Raw genomic sequence first — 16,708 nt, 5'->3', positions numbered from 1 at the left:
GGAAGGGATGTGAAGGGTAAACCAAAGGAGGGGGCTGCAATGCTTGGTAAGAAATGTACGCATTATCCTGCCCATGTAATTGTAACCCCTCTGTATAGTATGTTCACAAATTAAATTAAATTAAATTAAAAAAGAAAGAGCCTTGAATAAGGGAACGTTGAGCATGAGTAAGTACAATAAGCAGCAGGAACAGTAAAAGATTAATAGGCACTCCTAAACAGTGAAGAAAAGAAAAGCAGGAACAGAAAACACATCTTTCCCAGGGGCTTGCCAGCCTTTCCAGGAGGTAGGCCTCTTTGAAGCCCCATTCTCTGAGGTAGACTTCGGTGAAGTCCCATTCTCAGAGATAGGCTTCTGTGAAGCCCCATTCTCAGGTCTGAAAGCAGGTGTTCCATGCTAAGCAGACTCCACCAGAGTAGGCGTGGTAATTACCCACATCATAGTATCCAGAATCCATAGATTCCAGTGTCCACACTCCCCAAATCTCAATGTCCATACTCCCAAGATCCCAGTGTTCATACTCCCCCCATAAAGAATTAATACTCCCCCTATCCCAGTGTCCACACTCCCAAGACCCCAGTATCTACACTGTCAGATCCGAGTCCACACTCTCCAGATGACAGTATCCACACTCCCCAGATCCCAGTGTCCACACTTCCCAGATATCATTGTTCACACTCCCCGGAGTCCAGGGTTCACATTCCCTAGATCCCAGTGTCCACACTCCCCAGTTTCCTGTGTCTATACTCTCCAGGCCCAGCGTCCAATCTCCCAAGATCCCATTGTCCACCCGCCCAGATCCCAGTGTCCATACTACCCAGAGTTCAGTGTGCACATTCCTGTAATCCGAGGCTCCACACTACCCATATTCCAGTGTCAACACTCCAAGGAGTAGTACAGTGTCCATACTCCCCACATCATGGTATCCAGAATCCTTAGATTCCAGTGTCCACACTCCCCAGATCTCAATGTCCACACTCCCAAGATCCCAATGTTCATAGTCCCCCCATCCAGAGTTAATACTCCCCCTATCCCAGTGTCCACACTTCCCAGATACCAGTGTGCACACTCCCCCTATCCCAGTGTCCACACTGCCATGATTCCAGTATCCACACTGCCAGATCCCCGAGTCCACACTTTCCAGATCCCAATATCCACACACCCAAGATATCAGTATCCACATTCCCAAGATCCCAGTGTCCCCACTCCAGTGATCCCAGTGTCCTCATTCCCAAGATCTCAGTTTCCACAATCCCAAGATCCTAGAGTTCACACTCGCAAGATCTCAGTGTTCACTATACCCAATTCCAAGTGTCAATACTCCCCAGATCCCAGTGTCCACATTCCCAGATCTCCATGTTCTCACTCTTGCGATCCCAGTGTCCACACTCCCCAGATCCCAGTGTGCACAATCCCACTATTCCAGTTTCCAAACTCCATAGATCCAAGTATCCACACTCCCAGTTCCCCGTGTCCACCCTCTCCAGATCCCAGTGTCCACACTCCCCAGATCCCAGTGTGCACAATCCCACTATTCCAGTTTCCAAACTCCATAGATCCAAGTGTCCACACTCCCAGTTCCCCATGTCCACACTCTCCAGATCCCAGTGCCCACCCTCCCTCATCAAAGTGATCACACAACCCAGTGTCCAGTGTGCACCATTCTCTGATCCCAAGATCCACACTCCCCATATCCCAGTGTCAATATTCCAAAGAATACAGTGTCCAAACTCCCCATTTCCCAGTATCCAGATTCCATAGTTTACAGTGTCCACACTGCCCAAATACCATGTCCATCCTCCCAAGATTCCTGTGTCCACACTCCCCATGCTTCAGAGTCCACAGTCCAGGGACTCAAGTGTCCACATTCCCCAGATCTTAGTGTCCTCACTAATCACAGTATCTTCACTCCATTGGTAACACTATCCACACTACCCAGAGTTCAATGTGCAGATTCCCCAGATGCCAGTGTCCACACCCCACCGGGCACAGTGTCCATACTCCCCAGATCCAATGTTCACACTCCCCTTATCCCAGTGTCCACACTGCTCAGATACCAGTGTGCACACTACCCAGAGTCCATTGTGAACACTCTGCTAAATCCGGGCTCCACACTACCCAGATCCCTGGGTGCTCACTCCCCAGATCCCAGTGTCCACGCAACCCAATTCCCAGTGTGCACACTACCCACAGTCCAGTGTGCACACTCCTCTGATCCCAGGTTCCACACTCCCCATATCCCATTGTTAACACCCAAAGTATTACAGTGTCCAAACTCCCCACATCCCAGTATCATGACTCCATAGATTCCAGTGTCCACACTGTCCAAATCACAGTGTCCACACTCCCCAGATGCCAATGTCCCCACACAACAGACCCCAGTGTTCATATTCCCCAGATCCCAAGGTAAACACTCCCCAGTTCCCATTGTTCACACTCCCCCAATCCCAGTGTTCATACACCCAGATTCCTGCGTCCACACTCTCCAGATCCCAGTGTCCACACTCCTCAGATCCCAGTGTCCACAAACCCAGATTCCAGTGTGCACACTACCCACAGTCCAGTGTGCCCACTTCTCTGATCCCAGGTTCCACACTCCCCATATCCCAGTGTCAACACTCCAAAGAGTACAGGGTCCCAACTCCCCACATCCCAGGATCCAGACTGCACAGACTGTAGTGTTTACACTGCCCAGAACAAGGTCCACACTACCCTGATCCCTGTGTCCACCCTCCCGAGATCCCAGTTTCCACACTCCCCACCCATCACTGTCCACACTGCATGGACTCACGTGTCCACATTCCCCAGATCTTACTGTCCTCACTATTCACAGTGTCCACACTCCCCAGAGTGCAGTATGCAGACTCCCCAGATGTCCCTGGCCACACCCCACACAGAGTACAGTGCCCACACTCCCCAGATCCAATGTGCACAATACCCAGATCCCAGTGGCCACACTTCTCAGATACAAGTGGACACACTACACAGAGTCCAGTCTGCACACTCCTCTGATTCTAGGGTCCACACTCCCCAGATCCCTGGGTGCACTTTCCTCAGACCCTTTGTCCACAAAACCCAATTCCCAGTGTCCACACCTCACAGAGCAGTGTCTACACTCCCCAGAGTACGGTGTCCTCACTACCAAGATCCCAGTGTCCATAACCCACTGAGTCCATTGTCCACATTCCCAAGATACAAGTGTCCACACTCCTTATATCCCAGTGTGCACAGTCCCCTGACTCCAGTGTCCACACTCGACAGAGTACACCCTCCACAGTTCCCACATCCTGGTGTCCACACTCCCCGGATCCCAATGTTCACACCCCGCCGATCCGTGTTCACAATCCCCAGATCCCAGTGTCCATAGTCCCCAGATCCAAGTGTCCACACTCCCAACATCCCCGTGCCTCCACTCCCAAGATCCCAGTGTTCACAGATTCATGATCCATGTGGGCACACTCCCCCTATCCCAGGGTGCACACTCCCCTGATCCAAGTGTCCACACTGCCAGATCACAGTGTGTATATTACCCAGAGACCAGTGTACACACTCCTCAATCCCATGGTCTACATTCCTCATATCACAGTATCCACAGTCGAAAGAGTAGAGTGTCCAAACTCCTCATATTCTAGTATCCAGACTTTATAGATTCAGAGATACCAGTGTCCACACTCCTACATCCAATTTGCACACTCCTCCGAATCCAGGGTGCACACTCCTCAGAGTCCAATGTCCTTACTCCTGACATCCCAGTGTCCACACTCCCCAGATCCCAGTGTCCAAACTCCCAGATCCCAGGGTGCACACTACTCACAGTCCAATGTGCACACTCCTCGGATCCCAAAGTCCATACTCTCCATATCTCAGTGTCAACACTCCAAAGGTTACAGTGTCCAAACTTCCCACTTCCCAGTATCCAGACTCCATAGACTCAAGTGTGCACACTCCCCCAGATCCCAGTGTCCATACTCCCCCATTCCCATTGACCACACTCCCAAGATCCCAGTGTCCACACTCCCCAGAAGCCAGTTTTCACAGTCCCCAGATCCCAGTGTCCACACACCCCAAATCCTGTGTCCACCCTCCAAGTTCCCAGTGTGCCCATTACCCAGAGTTCAGTGTATACAGTCCTCTATCCCAGGATCCACACTTCTCATATCCCAGTGTCCACATCCCAGTACCCAGACTCCATAGATTCCAGTGTATACACTTCCCAGATTGAGGGTATACACTCCCTCGATCTCAATGTCCACACTCCCTAGATCCAATGTTCACACTCCCCATATCCCAGTATGCACATTACCCAGAGTCCAGTGTGCACACTCCTCTGATCAGAGTCCAATCTCCCCAGATTCCTGGGTGCACATTCCTCAGACCCAGTTTCCACACAACCCAATTGCCAGTTTCCACACCCCACACTCAGAAGAGTCCAATGTTCTTACTCCCAAGATCCCAGTATCCACAATCCACAAGGTCCAGTGTCCACACTCCCCAGATACCATTGTCCAAACTCTCCAGATCCCAGTGTGCACAATCCCACTATTCCAGTTTCCATACTCCATAGATCCCAGTGTCCACACTCCCAGTTCCTCGTGTCCACCCTCTCCAGATCTCAGTGCCCACTCTCCCACATCCCAGTGTTAATCCTGCCCATCGTGTGAACCCTCCTCTGATCCCAGGATCCACACTCCCAGTGTCAACATTCCAAAGAGTACAGTGTCCAAAGTCCCCACATCCCAGTATCCACACTCCACAGATTCCAGTGTCCACACTGCCCAGATACCAGTGTCCACACTCCCTAGATCCCAGTGTGCACAGTCTCCAGACTGGTATGTCCACACTGCATATAGTACACCCTCCATACTCCATAAATCCCGGTGTCCACACTCCCCGGATCCCAATGTTCACACTCCCCCAATCCCAGTGTTCACAATCCCCAGATCCCAGTGTCCATACTCCCTAGATCCAAGTGTCCAGACTTTCCTGATTCCAGTGTCCACACTCTGAAGATCCCACTGTCCACATTCCCAAGATCCCATTGTTCACAGAACCCTCATCCAAGTGGGCACACTCCCCCTATCGCAGTTTCCACACTCCCCAGATCCCAGTGTTCACACTCCCAGATCACAGTGTGCACATTACCCAGAGACCAGTGTGCACACTCCTCAAATCCCTTGGTCCACACTCGAAAGAGTAGAGTGTCCAAAGTCCTCATATCCCCGTATCCAGACACCATAGATTCAGAGATATCAGTGTCCACACTCCTAGATCCGAATGTGCATACTCCTCAAAGTCCAGGGTGCACACTTCTCAGAGTCCAATGTCCTCACTCCCAAAAACCCAGTGTCCACTCTCCCCAAATCCCATTGTCGAAACTCCCAATATCCCAGTGTCCACAATCCTAAGATCCCAGTGTCCACACTTCCAAGATCCCAGTGTTCACAGATCCCCAATCAGAATGGGCACACTCCCCCTATCCCAGTGCCCACACTTCCCAGATCCCAGTGTTCACACTCCCAGTTCACAGTGTGCACCTTACCCTGAGACCAGTGTGCATACTCCTCAAATCCTATGGTCCACACTACCCATATAACAGTGTCCATATTCGAAAGAGTAGTGTCCAAACTCTTCATTTCCCAGTATCCAGACTCCATAGATTCAGAGATCCCAGTGTCCGCACTCCTAGATCCCAGTGTGCACACTCAGAGTCCATGGTGCACACTCCTCAGAGTCCAATGTCCCCGAGATCCCAGTGTCCACACACCCCAGGTCCTAGAGTCCAAACTCCCAGATCGCAGGGTGCACTCTACGCAGAGTCCAATGTGCACACTCCTCAGATGCCAGGGTCCATACTCCTCATATCTCAGTGTCAACACCACAAAGGTTACAGTGTCCAAACTCCCCACTTCACAGTATCCAGACTCCAGTGTTCAAACTCCCAGATACCAGTGTCCACACTCCCCCATTCCCATTGACCACACTCCCCAGTGGCCACAGTCCCCAGATTCTAGTGACTACACTCAAGACCTAGTGTCCACACTCCCCAGAACCCAATGTCCATACTCCCCAGTCCCAGTGTTCACACTCTCCCAATACCAGTGTACAAACTCCCCAGATCCCAGTGTCCAAACACCCCAAATCCAGTGTCCACCCTCCAAGGTCCCAATGAGCATATTACCCAGAGTTCAGTGTGTAAGCTCCTCTATCCCATGATCCACACTTCTCATATCCCAGTGTTCACATCCCAGTATCCAGACTCCATAGATTCCAGTGTCCACACTGCCCAGATCCCAGTGTCCACACTTCACATGTCTCAGTGTCCACAGTTCATGGACTCAAGTGTGTACATTACCAGATCTTAGTGTCCTCAGTAATCACTTTCCGGTGTCCAGAATCCCAGATACCAGTGTACACACTCTCCAGAGTGCAGTGTGCAGACTCCCCAGATGCCAGTGGCCATATCCCACAGACCACAATGTCCACACTCCCTAGATCCAATGTTCACACTCCCCATATCCCAGTGTGCACACTAACCAGAGTCCACTGTGCACACTCCTCTGATTGCAGAGAGCACACTCCCCAGATTCCTGGGTGCACATTCCTCAGACCCAGTTTCCACACAACCCAATTCCTAGTGTCCACACCCCACAGAGCACAGTGTTTACACTCAGCAGGGTCTAATATTCTTACTCCCAAGATCCCAGTGTCCACAATCCACAAGGTCCAGTGTCCACACTCCCCAGATACCAGTGTCCAAACTCTCCAGATCCCAGTGTCCACAATTCACAGAGTCCGGTGTCTACACTCCCAACATCCTAGGATCCACATTGCCCAGATCCAAGTGTGCACACTCCAAAGATCCCAGTGTCCACACTCCACAGATCCCAGTATGCACACTCCCCTATGCCAGTGTCCACACTCTCAACATCCCAGTATCCACACTGCCGAAATCCCCAATTCCACATTCTCCAGATGTCAGTATCCACACTCCCCAGATCCCAGTGTCCACACTTCCCAGATATCATTTTTCACACTCCCCAGAGTCCAGTGTCCACATTCCCTGGATTCCAGTGTCCACACTTCCCAGATTCCATTGTCTATACTCCCCAGAACAAAGTGTCAACACTCCCAGACACTGTGTCCATACTCTCCTGATCACAGTGTCCAATCTCCCCAAATCCCATTGTCCACCCACTCAGATCCCAGTGTCCATACTATCCAGAGTTCAGTGTGCAAACTCCTGTAATCCTAGGTTCCACACTCCCCATATCTCAGGGTCAACACTCCAAAGAGTAGTACAGTGTCCAAACTCCCCATATCCCAGTATCCAGCTTCCATAGATTTCAGTGTCCACACTGCCCAGATCCCAGTGTCCATCCTCCCCACAAACCCGAATCCCTAGATTCCAGTGTCCACACTCAACAGATCTCAATGTCTACCCTCTCAAGATCCCAGTGTTCATACTCCTCCCCATCCAGAGTTAATACACCCCACTATCCCAGTGTCCACACTGCCCTGATCCCAGTATCCACACTCCCAGATCTCCGAGTCTACACTTTCCAGAACCCAGTATACACACTCCCCAGATATCAGTGTCCATATTCCCAAGATCCCATTGTCCCCACTCCATAGATCCCAGTGTCTACAATCCCAAGATCTCAGTGTCCACTATCCCAAGACCCCAGTATCCACATTACCCAATTCCAAGTGTCCACACTCCCCAGATCCTAGTGTCCATAATCCCCAGATCCCAGTGTCCACACTCCCAAATCTCCGTGTTCTCCCTCTCCAGATCCCAGTGTCCACACTCCCCAGATCCCAGTGTACACAATCCCCCTATTCCAGTTTCCACACTCCATAGATCCCAGTGTCCACACTCTATCTTCCCCGTGTCCACCTACTCCAGATCCCAGTGTCCACTCTTCCACATCCCAATGTTCAGATGACCCAGATTCCACTGTGCACCCTCCTCTGATCACAGGATCCACACTCCCCATATCCCAGTGTCAACATTCCAAATAATACAAAGTCCAAACTCCCCACATCCCAGTACCCAGACTCCATAGATTCCAGTGTCCACACTGCCCAAATCCTAGTGTCCACCCTCCCAAGATCCCAGTGTCTACACTCCCCATGCTTCAGTGTCCACAGTCCATAGACTCAAGTGTCCACATTCCCCAGATCTTAGTGTCCTCACTAATCACAGTGTCTTCACTCCACTGATACCATTATCCACACTACTGAGTGTTCAGTGTGCAGACTCCCCAGATGCCAGTGTCCACACCCCGCCAGGCACAGTGTCCATACTCCCCAGATCCAATGTTCACACTCCACACATCTCATTGTCCACACTTCTCAGATACCAGTGTGCAAACTAGCCAGAGTACAGTGTGCACACTCTTCTGAACCCAAGGTCCTTACTACCCAGATCCCTGGGTGCACACTCTCCAGATCCCAGTGTCCACACTCCCCTGATACTACTGCACACTCCCCCTATACCAAATCCCCAAATCCAAATGTCCACACTCCCAGAACCCCATGTCCACACTCTCCAGATCGCAGTGTCCACACTCCTCAGATCCCAGTGTGCACACTACCGACAGTCCAGTGTGCACACTTCTCCGATCCCAGATTTCACACTCCCCATATCCCAGTGTCAACACTCCAAAGAGTACAGTGTACAAACTCCCCACATCCCAGTATCCAGACTCCATAGATTCCACTGTCCACTCTGCCCAGATCTGGAGTCAACACTCCCCAGAGTGCAGTGTGAAGACTCCCCAGATGCCAGTGTTCACACCCCACAGAGCACAGTGTCCACACCTCACAGAGCACAATGTCCACACTCCCCAGATCCAATGTCCACACTCCTAAGATTCGTGTATGCTGCCCAGATCCCAGTGTCCACATTCCCCAGATCCCAATGTCCATATTACCCCGATCCCAAAGTTCACAGTCCCCCGATCCCAGTCTACACACTCCCCGATCCCAGTGACCACACTCCCCTACACACTCCACAAATCCCAATGTCCACACTTCCTAGATTCCAGTGTTCAAACTCCTCGTACATCAGTGTACAAACTTCCCAGATCCCGTGTCCACACTCCCAAATCCACGTGTCCACACTACCAAGATCCCAGTGTCCAAAATACCCAGAGTCCAGTGTCCACATTCCCAACATCCCAGGATCCACATTTCCCAGAACCCAGGGTCCACACTCCCAACAAACCAGTGTCCATATTCCTAATATTCCAGTGTCCACACTCCCTAGAACCCAGTGTCCACACCCCCAAGATCCCAGTGTCCACACTCCCCAGGTCCCAGTGTCCAAACCCTTCAGATCCCAGTGTTCACATGCCCCTGTTTCAAGTGTCCACACTCCCAGTGTCCCAGTGTCCACAATCCCTAGACCCCAGTGTCCACACTCCCCAGCTCCCAGTATCCACACCCTACGGATCCCAGTTTTCACACTCCCCTGTTCCAAGTGTCCACACTCCCAGATCCCTGTGTACACTCTCCTCTGCTCCCAGTGTGCCCACTCCCCAGATCCCATTGATCACTCTCCCAAGATCCCAGTGTCCACACTCCCCAGATCTTAGTGACCACACTCCCAAGATCTAGTGTCCACACTCCCCAGATCCCAATGTCCATACTCCCCAGACCCAGTGTTCATACTCTCCCTATACCATTGTACAAACTACCCAGACTCCAGTGTCCACACACCCCAAATCCAGTAACCACCCTCCAAGATCCCAGTGTGTACATTTCCCAGAGTTCAGTGTGTACACTCCTCTATCCCAGGATCCACACTTCTCATATTCCAGTGTCCACATCGAGTAGCCAGACTCCATAGATTCCAGTGTCCACACTGCCCAGATCCAGGGTCCACACTCCCACGATCTTGGTGTTCACCCCAGCAAGTTCCTATTGTCCATACTCCCCATGTCTCAGTGTCCACAGTCCATGGACTCAAGTGTCCCAATTACCAGATCATAGTGTCCTCAGTAATCACTTTCCAATGTCCACACTCCCAGATACCAGTGTCCACACTCCCAGATACCAGTGTCCACACTCACAGATACCAGTGTACACACTCCCCAGAGTGCAGTGTGCAGAGTCCCAAGATTCCAGTGGCCATATCCTACAGAGCACAATGTCCACACTCCCCAGATCCAATGTTCACACTCCCCAGATCCCAGTGTGCACACTAACAAGAGTCCACTGTGCACACGCCTCTGATCCTAGGGTCCACACTCCCCAGATCCCTGGAAGCACTTTCCTCAGACCCACTGTCCACACAACCCAAATCCTAGTGTCCAGACCCCACAGAGCACAGTGTCCACACTCAGCAGAGTCTAATGTTCTTACTCCCAGATTCCAGTGTCCACAATATACAAGGTCCAGTGTCCATACTCCCCAGATAACAGTGTCCAAACTATCTAGATCCCAGTGTCCACAATTCACAGAGTCCGGTGTTTACACTCCCAACATCCTAGGATCCACATTGCCTAGATCCAAGTGTCCACACTCCCAAGATCCAAGTTTCCACACTCTCCAGATCCCATTGTCCACAGTCCACAGATCCCATTGTCCACAGTCCACAGAGCCCATTGTCCATACTTCCCATATCCCAGTGTGCACACTCACCTATCCCAGTCTCCACACTCCCAAGATCCCAGTATCCACACTGCTAGATCCCCGAGTCCATACTCTCCAGATGTCAGTCTCCGCACTCCCCAGATCCCAGTGTCCACACTTCCCAGATATCATTGTTCACACTACCAAGAGTCCAGTGTCCACATTCTCTGGATCCCAGGGTCCACACTCCCCAGATTCCAGTGTCTATACTCCCCAGAACCCAGTGTCCATAATCTCCAGATCTCTATGTCCACACTCTGCAGAACCCAGTGTCCATACTACCCAGAAAACAGTGTCAGAATACCCAGATCCCAGTGTCCACAATCCCAGACCCCCATGTCCACACTCTCCAGATCACAGTGTCCAATTTCCCCAGATCCCATTGTCCACCCACCCAGATCCCAGAGTCCATACTACCCAGAGTTCAGTGTGCACACTCCAATAATCCCAGGTTCCACACTCCCCATATCCCAGTGTCAACACTCCAGAGTACAGTGTCCAAACTCCCCACATCCCAGTATCCAGACTCCATAGATTTCAGTGTTTACACTGCCAAGATCTAGGGTCCACACTACCCCGATCCCAGTGTGCACATTCCCCAGACTCCAGTGTCCACACTCCACAGAGTACACACTCCAAACACACCACATCCCGATGTCCACACTCACCGGATCACAGTGTGCACACTTGCTCGATCCCAGTGCTCACAATCCCCAGATCCTAGTGTCCATACTCCCCAGATTCAAGGGTCTAGAGTTCCCTGATCCCAGTGTCCAAACTGCCAGATCCCAGTGTCCACACTCCCCAGATCCCAGTGTCCACACTTCCAAGATCCCAGTGTCGACACTCCCCATATCCCAGTGTCCACACTCCCCAGCTCTCAGTGTCCACACTCTCAGATCACAGTGTGCACAATACCCAGAGACCAGTGTGCACACTCCTCAAAGCCCACGATCCACACTCCCCATTTCACAGTGTCCAAACTCCAGACTCCATAGATTCAGAGATCCCAGTGTCCACACTCCTAGATCCCAATGAGCACACTCCTTAGAGTCCAGTGTGCACACTCCTCAGAGTCCAAGGTCTTCACTCCCGAGATCTCAGTGTCCACACTCACCAGATCCTAGTGTCCAAACTCCCAGATCCCAGGGCGCACACTACGCAGAGTCCAATGTGCACATTCCTCGGATCCCAGGGTCCATTCTCTCCATATCTTAGTGTCAACAATCCAAAGGTTACAGTGTCCAAATTCCCCAATTCCCAGTATCGAGAAACCATAGACTCGTGTCCCCACTCCCCCATATCCATTGACCACACTCCTAAGAGCCCAGTGTCCAAAGTCCCCATTTCCCAATGTCCAAATTTCCAAGAGCCCCGTGTCCACACTCCCAGACCCATGTCCACACTCTCCTGATAATAGTGTGCACACACTCCCTATACCAGTATACAAATCCCCAGATCTAAATGTCCACACTCCCAGAACTCCATGTCCACACTCTCCAGATCGCAGTGTACACACTCCTCAGTTCGCAGTGTGCACACTACCGACAGTCCAGTGTGCACACTTCTCTGATCCCAGGTTCCACACTCCCCATATCCCAGTGTCAAGACTGCAAAGACTACAGTGTCCAAACTCCCCACATCCCAGTATCCAGACTCCATAGAGTCCACTGTCCACACTGTCCAGATCCGGAGTCAACACTCCCAGATCCCTGTGTGCACTCATCCCAGTGTTTCCAACCCCAGATTCCATTGACCACACTCTCAAGATCTCAGTGTCCACACTCCCCAGATCCTAGTGACCACACTCCCAAGATCTAGTGTCCACAGTCCCCAGATCCCAATGTCCATACTCCCCAGATCCCAGTGTTCATACTCTCCCTATACCAGTGTACAAACTCTCCAGATCCTAGTGTCCACACACCCAAAATCCAGTGTTCTTCCTCCTGGGATATGGGGAGTGTGGATCCTTGGATGAGAGGAGGGTGCACACTGGAATCTGGGTCGTGTTAACACTGAGATATGGGAGGGTGGGCACTGGGATCTGGAGAGGATGGACACGGGGAACTAGGGATATGGACAGTGGGATCTATGGAGTTTGGAAACTGGAATAGGGGGATTGAGCACACTGGGATCTGGGGATTGTGGACACTGGGATCTGGAGAGTGAGAACACGGAGATCTGGGAGTGTGGACCCTGGGATCTGGGGATTGTGGACACTAGGATCTTGGGAATGTGGACAATGATATCTGGGGAGAATGGACACTGAGATCTTGGGAGTGTGGACACTTGGATCTGGGCAGTATGGATCCTAGGATGGTGGGAGTGTAGACCCCGGAATCTGTGAATCTTGGACACTGGAATCTGGAATCTGGAGAGTTTGGACACTGGTATCTGGGGTATGTGGACACTGGACCTTGTGGGTTTTGGACACTGGGATCTTGAGAGTAAGAACGTTGGAGTTTACTGAGTGTGGACACTGTACTCTGTGGCATGTGCACACTGAGAATTGGATTATTTGGAAACTGGGTCTGAGGAATGTGCCCCCAAGAATCTGGGGAGTTTGGACTCTGCGATCAGAGGAGTATGCACACTGGACTCTGGTTAGTGTGCACACTGGGATCTGGGGAATGTGAACATTGGATCTGGGGAGTGTGGACATTGTGCTCTGTGGGATATGGCCACTGGCATCTGGGGAGTCTGCACACTGCACTCTAGGGAGTGTGTACACTGGTATCTGAGAGTGTGGACACTGGCATTTGGGCGTGTGGACACCGGACTGTAATTACTGAGGACACTAAGTTCTGGTAATGTGGACACTTGAATCCATGGACTGTGGACACTGAGACATGTGAAGTGTGGACACTGGGATCTTGGGAGGGTGGACACTGAGGTCGGGGGAGTGTGGACCCTGGATCTGGGCAGTATGGACACTGGAATTGATGGAGACTGGATACTGGGATGTGGACACTGGGATGTGAGAAGTGTGGATCCTGGGATAGAGAAGTGTACACACTGAACTGTGGGTAATGTGCACACTGGGATCATGGAGGGTGGGCACTGGGTTTGGGGTGTGTGGACACTGGGATCTGGGGAGTTTATACACTTCTATAGGAAGATTGTGAACACTGGGATCTGGGGAGTATAGACATTTTGATCTGGAAGGTGTGGACACTAAATCTTGGGAGTGTAGTCACTAGGATCAGGGTAGTGTGGACACTGGGATCTTGGGAGTGTGGTCAATGGAATCTGGAGAGTGGAGACACTGGGATCAGAGGAAAGTGTACACACTGTCCTGAGAGTGTGGACACTAGGACCTGGAGAGTGTGGACAGTGGGAATGTGGACACTGGGATCAGGGGAAGGTGAACACTGGGATCTGGAAGGTGTGGATACTGGGATCTGGGAAGTGTGGACACTATGATCTGAGGAGTGTGGATACTGAAATCTGAAAACTGTGGACTCGAGGATCTGGCACTGAGGATACTGTTATCTTGGGAGTGTGCACACTGGGTTCTAGGGAGTGTGGACACTGGAATATTAGACATGTGGACACTGGGTTGTTGGGAGTGTGCACACTAGGATCTGGGCAATGAGAATCCTGGGATGTTGGGAATGTGGACACTGGACTCTGTGTATTGTCTACACTGGGATCTGGAGAATGTGGACACGTGGATCTGGGAGTGTGGACACAAGATCTGGAAAGTTTGTACACTGATATACAAGGAGTCGAACACTGGAATCTGGGGAGTGTGGACATTGGGATCTGTGTATTGTATACACTGGAATATCGGGGTGTGTACACTGGGATGTGGGTAATGTGGACACTGGGATCGGGGAAATATGGACATTGGGATCTAAGGAGTGTCAACACTGGGATCTGGGCAGTGTGGACAATGGAATCTGGGGAGGATGGACATTGGATCTGAGGAGTGTGGACACTGTGCTCTGTGGGGTGTGGACACTGTGCTCTGTGTGCTGTGCATACTAGGATCTGAGGAGTGTAGACACTGGAATCTAGAGAGTGTGGACATGGGGATCTGGGAGTGTGGACATTTGGATCTGGGAATTTGTACACTGGTAAAGGGGGAGTGGGTACACTAGTATCAGGGGAGTGTGGACATTGGGATCTGGGGAGTGTGGACACTGGGATCATCAAATTTTGGACACTGGGAAATGGGGACTGTGGACGCTGGGATCTTGGGAATGTGGTCAATGGGAATGGAGGAGTGTGGACACTGAGACCCAGGGAGTGTGCACACTGGAGTCTATGGAGTCTGGATACTGGGAAGTGTGGAGTTTGGACACTGTAACCTTTGGAGTGTTGACACTGAGATATGGGGAGTGTGGACCCTGGGAGCTGAGGAGTGTGCACATTGGACTGTGAGAAGTGTTTACCCTGGGATCTGGTAGTTTGGACACTGGGATCTGCGGAGTGTCATCACAAGGATCTTGGGAGTGGGGATATTGGACTCTGAGGAGAGTGCACTCTGGACAATAAAGTGTGCGCATTGGGATCAAGGAGTGTGGACACTGGGATCTCTGAATCTATGGAGTCTGGACACCGGGATATAAGGAGTTTGGACACTCTACTCTTTCGAGTGTGGACATTGTGATATGGGGAGTGTGGACCATGGGATTTGGGGAATGTGCACACTGGTCTCTGGGTAATGTTCACACTGTGATCTGGGAATGGGGACACTGGGATCTGGGGAGTGAGGACATTTCTCTGTGGGTTGTGGACACTGGGAATTGGGTTGTGTGGACTGTGGGCCTGAGGAAAATGCACCCAGGGATCTGGGGAGTGTGGACCCTAGGATCAGAGGAGTGTGCACACTGGACTTTGGGTAGTGTGTACACTGGAAATTGAGCAGTGTTGCCACTGGGATATGGGTACTGTGCACATTAGATCTGGGGAGTGTGGACACTGTGATTAGTGAGGACAGTAAGATCTTGGGAATGTATGCATTGGAGTCCATGCACTGTGGACACTGAAGGTTCGGGAGTGTTGACACAGGAATCTCGGTGGGGGGGAATGTGGACCTCGGATCTGGACAGTGTATACACTGCAATCTATGGAGTCTGGATACTGGGATATGGGGACTTGGGAAACTGTACTCTTTGCAGTGTGGACACTGGGATGAGGGGAATGTGGAACCTGGGATCAGAGAAGAGGGCATACTGGACTGTGGGTAGTGTGCACACTGAGATCTGGGATTGTGGACAATGGTCTCTGATAAGTTTGGAGATCTGGAGAGTGTGGTCACAGGAATCTGTGAGTGTGGACACTGGGATGGGGAAGTGTGAACAATGGGAACTGGAGAGTGTGCACCGTGGGATTGGTAGAATGTGAACACTGGGATCTGTGGTGTGGGGACCTTGGCATCTGGGGAGTGTTGACACTGTGATCTGGGCAGTGTGGATATTGCAATATGTGGAATCTGGATAGTGGCATGTGCCGAGATTGGGCACTGTACTCTTTTGGGAGTTAACATTGGGATATGGGGAGTGTGGCACCTGGGATCAGAGGAGTGTACAAATTGGTCTCTGGATAATATGCACACTGGGAATTGGGTGGTGTGGACACTGGGATCTGGGGATTGTGCACACAGGGATTGGGGTAGTGTGGACCCTGGGTTCAGAAGAGAGTGCACACTGGACTCTGGGTAGTGTGCACACTGGTATCTGAGCAGTGTGGACACTGGGATATGTGGAGTGTGCACACTGGACTCTGGTTAGTGTGCACACTGGTATCTGAGCAGTGTGGACACTGGGACATGTGGAGTGTGCACACTGGATCTGGGTAGTATGGACACTCTGCTCGGTGGAGTGTCGACACGGGCATCGGTGGAGTGTGCACACTGAACTCTGGCTATTGTCGATAATCGTACCAGAGGAGTGAAGACACTGTGATCAGTGAGGACACTAAGAGCTGAGGAGTGTGGACACTTGAGTCCATGCAGTGTGGACACTGAGACATGGGGAGTGTGGACACTGGGATCTTGGGAGAGGGGACACTGAGATCAGATCAGGGGACACTGAGACATGGGGAGTGTGGACACTGAATCTGG

The 16,708-nt window shown here is 51.5% G+C and overlaps 1 protein-coding gene across 1 annotated transcript in view; it reads left to right on the top strand.

The window, feature by feature from the left end:
- The window catches only part of LOC105983885, a 57,977-nt gene extending 45,583 nt beyond the window's left edge, over nucleotides 1–12,394 (top strand). Inside the window, exons 2-6 of the mRNA XM_013013920.1 lie at nucleotides 6,790–6,978; nucleotides 7,793–7,936; nucleotides 9,433–9,575; nucleotides 10,598–10,719; nucleotides 12,241–12,394. Of these exons, the coding sequence (XP_012869374.1) occupies nucleotides 6,790–6,978; nucleotides 7,793–7,936; nucleotides 9,433–9,575; nucleotides 10,598–10,719; nucleotides 12,241–12,394 (752 nt within the window). The remainder of the gene's footprint in view (nucleotides 1–6,789; nucleotides 6,979–7,792; nucleotides 7,937–9,432; nucleotides 9,576–10,597; nucleotides 10,720–12,240) is intronic.
- Nucleotides 12,395–16,708: the final 4,314 nt, after the last annotated feature.

The sequence above is a fragment of the Dipodomys ordii genome, unplaced genomic scaffold, assembly GCF_000151885.1.
Source record: "Dipodomys ordii isolate 6190 unplaced genomic scaffold, Dord_2.0 Scaffold22, whole genome shotgun sequence".
Classification (NCBI taxonomy): domain Eukaryota; kingdom Metazoa; phylum Chordata; class Mammalia; order Rodentia; family Heteromyidae; genus Dipodomys; species Dipodomys ordii.
This window is presented reverse-complemented; position numbering and strand designations above follow the sequence as displayed.